At 35.6% G+C, this 5,485-nt stretch overlaps 1 protein-coding gene across 2 annotated transcripts; it reads left to right on the plus strand.

The window, feature by feature from the left end:
• Nucleotides 1–786: 786 nt before the first annotated feature.
• On the plus strand, nt 787–2,478 carry LOC145117582 (leucine-rich repeat extensin-like protein 2). Of its 2 annotated transcripts, XM_079053884.1 has the most exons (2): nt 787–1,859; nt 1,939–2,043. In XM_079053884.1, exons 1-2 carry the CDS (start codon nt 902–904, stop codon nt 1,989–1,991), a joined length of 1,011 nt encoding a protein of 336 aa, XP_078910010.1. In that variant the 5' UTR covers nt 787–901; the 3' UTR covers nt 1,992–2,043. The 2 variants fall into 2 exon arrangements, with proteins under 2 accessions (XP_078910010.1, XP_078910009.1); XM_079053883.1 differs by having other exon boundaries at nt 787–2,478.
• The last annotated feature ends 3,007 nt before the right edge of the window (nt 2,479–5,485 follow it).

Below are 5,485 nucleotides of genomic sequence, written 5' to 3' on the forward strand. Positions count from 1 at the left end.
CTTTAGATACTATGGAGAAGAGTGGAGGGAGTGGAGGGACGAAGAAAGAACCTACGCAATTGAGGGTTTTCGGAATACTCTAACAATATCACAGTTTTCCTGATTAAACACACTGCATGCCTACCTTTAGAAGAATTGTGAACCTACTGTTAGAAGAATTGTGAAAATCGTTGAGTTGAACATACAGGACTGCTGGAGATCTTTTATTTTATCTAGTTACTTTGTGAAGTTTGATTAGTATTTTTTATTTCTATGATTGGAAACAAGGATTAGTATTGTATTTTTTTTAGGATTGAGGAAAAGAATTTTGAAGATACAATTGATTATCTTTGGAATATATTGAATTTTGTTTAGAGTTGATCTTCAAACGTTAATAATAATAATTTTAAAAAGTGAAAGAAAAATGAAAATTAAATTCATTAAAGGTATAATAGTCATTTTTTAGTTTGGATAGAGATCAAAACTGCAGATAAACTAGTTCAAAATGGCTACCAACCAAAAAAAAAAACAAGGTTTAGACTAAAACTCAGAAAAAACGAAAACCATCGTTCCTAAGATATGTATTTCTAGAAGCTTATGGTATAAAATATCTCATCAATACGAGAACTAGCGTTTGAAAGATATGTATTTAAGTCGTTGCCAAAGTTTCGTTTCTACCTAAAATGGAACATGATCAATAATTAATTTAAAATTTGCATGTCATCAACAAAAGTCAAATGTACTTGTTTCAAATGTATATATTAAAATATGTAAAACCCAAGAAGAATTATCCAAGATTTATACACGCATACAATACTAAATCATTAAATTCAAGACCCACCTCCATCTCCTTCTCACATCAATCTCTGTAAATACAAACATCTTTCCTTCAAGAACACCCAGCACAACACCCACAAATCAAATGGACGAAAAATGCTTTCTTTTTTTAGTTTCTTTCATCTTCATCATCAAAACCACAGCCAATGCTAGTTCATTTAGCGTGGGTGGTGGTGTCGGTGTTGGGGTGGGTATAGGCGGCGGCGGTGGCGGTGGCGGATGGGTGGGTGGTGGGGTGAATTACCCAAATCCGTCAGTTCGTCCATCTTCAAATCTCAAGAATGCCTATATTGTCCTCCAAGCATGGAAGACAGCAATCAAGAGTGATCCGAAAGGGTTATTGAGATCATGGGTCGGGGCAAATGTGTGTGCTTATAATGGAGTATTTTGTGCAGATCCGACTGAGGAAACGGGTGATCCATCTGGACCTGTAGTTGCAGGTATAGATCTCAACCATGGCAACCTTGAGGGCATTCTCGTAAAAGAACTCTCTCTCCTCACAGATATGTCTCTTCTTCACCTCAATAGTAATAGATTCACAGGAACAATCCCACAAAGCTTTAAAGACCTTTATGCCCTTACCGAACTTGACCTAAGTAATAACCAGTTCACCGGACCATTTCCGGCGACAACACTCCAAATCCCAAATCTCCTCTACTTAGACCTCCGGTTCAATTCGTTCTCCGGACCCATTCCTCAAGATCTCTTCAGCAGAAATCTCGACGCAATTTTCCTCAACAACAACCAATTCGAAGGTGAAATCCCACAAAATTTAGGGAGTTCACCTGCTTCGGTGATCAATCTTGCTAACAACAAGCTTACCGGCGACATCCCTGTAAATTTTGGGTATTCCAGTCCGAAATTGAAGGAGATCTTGTTCATGAACAATCGATTAACTGGTTGTATACCTCAAGGAATCGGGATGTGGTCAGATATGCAAGTATTTGATGCGAGTTTCAACTCATTGATGGGTCATATGCCTGATACGATATCTTGTTTGGAAGATATTGAAGTTTTGAATGTAGCACACAACAAATTGTCAGGTGAGTTGCCCGATTTGGTTTGTGAATTGAGAAGCTTGTTGAAATTGAGTGTGGCTTATAATTTTTTTTCTGGATTTAGTGAAGAATGTGAGAAATTGTATGGAAGGAATGTTGGTTTTGATATTGCATTGAATTGTATTCCGGGGTTGGAAATGCAAAGACCTCAGCCAGAGTGTTCTATTATTCCGGGGGGTGGGTTGAGTTGCCTTAGAATCCCTTCTCTTAGGCCTCTTGCTTGTGGTACATTGCTTCAATCTCTAAACTCATCGGCTCCATGAGCCGATTTATCTGTGATCTATCTATCATAAACTGATCGATAGATCACAGGTACTATGATAGAATGTAAATTCTATCACAGAAAGGCGTATATGGTTTTTGGGATTTTACTTTGGAGGAGAGTGGTTGAATAGTGGCTCTCGCTAAGTGAGACAGGGTAGAGGGGGAAATTATGACATGTGTCAATGATTAGTGGGGGATTTAATGTAATTAGTGTTTGTGTTTGTAACTTTGTATGGACAACATATGTTTCACGAAGATTTAGCAATCTTAGTACATTAATTAATTAACTAGCCATAATAATGGAGGTTGACTATTGTTTTATTCATAAGTATTTTATTTATTTGGTTTATAACGAGTGTTTTATTTTATTTGGTTATAAACTATATACTTATGTCACACTTTGGGTAACACTAGGTCTTGGGTGGACCGGTTTAACCGGTCCAATCAAAAACAATTTGTAAAAAGCTTGGTCCGGTCGGGTCTATCTGTTTATTATTATTATTTTTAAATGTTGAAAAAACATGCCATTATTAGTTAATGCATTATAATATCAGTATACGTTAATGATTTGTTATATTTTAATATTTATAAGATACAATGCAGCATAAATTTATCAATTGAAAAATTACACATTAAAATTTATAAAATATTAAGCAACTCTAGTCAATGTAGCAAGTACGATGGTGATGGGTACGTGCAATGTTGTGATGAGGGGTAGCTTTGGGATGTCGTATAATACAAGTCACCGATTCATGAGCTTGTAATGTAGCCAATAAATAAATTATGAACTCAAATTTCAAAATTTATTTTAATTAAGATTATAAAATCTTCATTTGTCTCGATCAAAGTTTCTAACTTTCTATTACTAATAATTAATAACATAAAGTGATTTACTTAAACAAATTTAACAAATCATGCTAGAATTCGAACTTTTATACCTTTAAAATTAACCTCAACTATTTATACATATCAATAACCTTTTAGAACTATATAGTATATAGAAACAAACAAATGTGTTCAGAAAGCCAAAATGGAGAATGTCAATGAACAGAATACAATTCGTTTTTATTCATGTTACATTTCAGGAATATATTCCTTTAGTATAGAATGAATATATAATAAGCAATGAGTTATAAAATATCTTGGTTGATGATAGAGTCATATGGTAATATATGATAAAGACTAAACTGAGTTTTCAAGAAGAATTATATCTAAAATATTTTAGAATTCATCGCATTCGCATGTGATCTTGAGTACAAACAGAAACAGGTGAAGGGTCATTTGTCCAAAATTTGCAGTTCTATTCTCGTGTGTTTGACCCACACTACTAGATCCCGTCTAAGTGGTACGTTACCCTAATTAATTTAAGTGCAACATATATCTAACCATAACCATGACCTACTTTTTCTTCCTTCTTGCTAATAATCCAACATACCCAATTATTTTATCCATAATAGCAATGTACTTTATTTCACCATTAATATGAAAAAAAAAATTATTTCTTACATATTGCTATTATCCGTAAACGAATATAAGTACGTTGTGGTTACTGATAACAATTCGTAAATAGGTTGATGTTATGCGTAAAATATGTAAATATGTTGCTATAACGGGTAAAAAATATAATTTCATTGCTATTATAGGTTAAAAAATAAAATCAAAATGTAATGCCTATATTAACGGTAAAACATGTTGCTATTTACTACAATATATCCTTAATTTAGAGATATCGAGTAACGGAACCACAGATTCGGCAGAAGAATGGGTTGGGAAACCCGTGTTAACCCCCCCCCCCCCCCTCTCTCTCTCTCTCTCTCTCTCACTGTGTGTGTGTGTGTATATATCTTGACTGTTGACCAACGGTCATTTTCTTAAAAAAATAATCTTTTTTGCCAACTATAAATATCACACTCAACATCTTCAAAAACCACACATTCTCTCCTCCAGTCCTCTTTCAAGTTGATTCTAGTCGTGGCAATCTGGAAAAAAAAATAAACAGTTCAAGCCAAAGACGCAATCGGCACATCAAAATCAGAATCGACTAAACATGATTTGTCATATTTCATTTCTGAAACCTAATTCTCAAATTATCACGAATATACACTATATCGACATGAGTATAGCCAATTACCAATACAATAGTCGTATAACCAGTTTCGGCTATCTCAACATAATTTTGGTTTTAGTCCGTCCCCCACTATCCACAACTCATTCCCTATAAAACTTAAGAAAAGGGTATCTTGTATATCTCATAATCGACATAATACATGTGTATATACAGTAGACACATTTACATAACACACCCTCTAATAATATAAATATAACTATTTGCCTAATATTCGCCCGCAAGCTAAGGTCGGGTATCGATTCTTAGCTTGGATTTCAAGAAGAGGGTGTGATCGTGCATTAAAATGAATTGAACTAACAGTCTTCCTTATGCAACTCCTTCTCGAACGAAGTGAAAATAACTTTTGCATGCTTTGTTCGTGCATGAAAGACAGGGTTAATAGACAAATACGTGGCAACCAAGTTATCATACCATAGTGTTGGAACCGATTTCAATGGAACATGAAGTTCTCGTAACATAGTCTTGAGCGAAGTTAATTCAGCAACCGTATCCACTAATGCTTTGTACTTTGATTCTGTAGATGACCGAGATACAGTCTTTTATTTTCTAGCAGACCACGAAACAAAATTAGACGCAAGATATATTGCATATCCTCCCGTGGATCAACGATCATCATGGCATCCACCCCAATCTGCATCAGAAAAGGCACTCAAGGAGTTGAACGCAACATCAATATAGGCATGCAACACCAAGGACGACGATCGAGAGATTAAGAGACCATGACTCGTCGTACCATGTAGATAACGTAAGATATGTTTGACCGCAGACCAATGATTCGTAGTGGGTAAGTGCATGAATTGACATACTTTATTAACTGCAAAAGTAATGTCAGGGAGTGATAATGTAACATATTGTAAAGCGCCCACCATTTGTCTATATTTCATTGTGTTGTGATATGTTCTTCGAGCTTAACGTCGTCCTAGAATAGCTTCACCTAGGTTAAGCCTAAGAATCACAACAAAGAAAGAATGGACGTCAGTCGTCATCTGGGAGGTAGTCCCGTAATGAAGCTCCGACGGTCTAGTTAGTGGTTTTATGAGAGAATTAGGTTTAGGTATGGGATAGAGAATGAGGCAATCCCTTCTCCTGGAGTAGAATGACTCCTTTTATACATGTTCTCCTCTATGCGTGATCCCGACAGGATATTTTGTCGTGTCTGGTCCGACAGGACGTGGATCGTTCTTATTGGCGAATCATGCACCACTAGCGGCCATTTGCT

Source organism: Lactuca virosa, chromosome 5, assembly GCF_052849685.1.
Source record: "Lactuca virosa cultivar CGN04683 chromosome 5, Lactuca_virosa_CGN04683_v6, whole genome shotgun sequence".
NCBI classification, from domain to species: Eukaryota; Viridiplantae; Streptophyta; class Magnoliopsida; order Asterales; family Asteraceae; genus Lactuca; species Lactuca virosa.

Coding starts and splice junctions, on each gene's coding strand:
- LOC145117582 (XM_079053883.1), top strand. CDS start 902: ATGGACGAAAAATGCTTTCTTTTTTTAGTTTCTTTCATCTTCATCATC.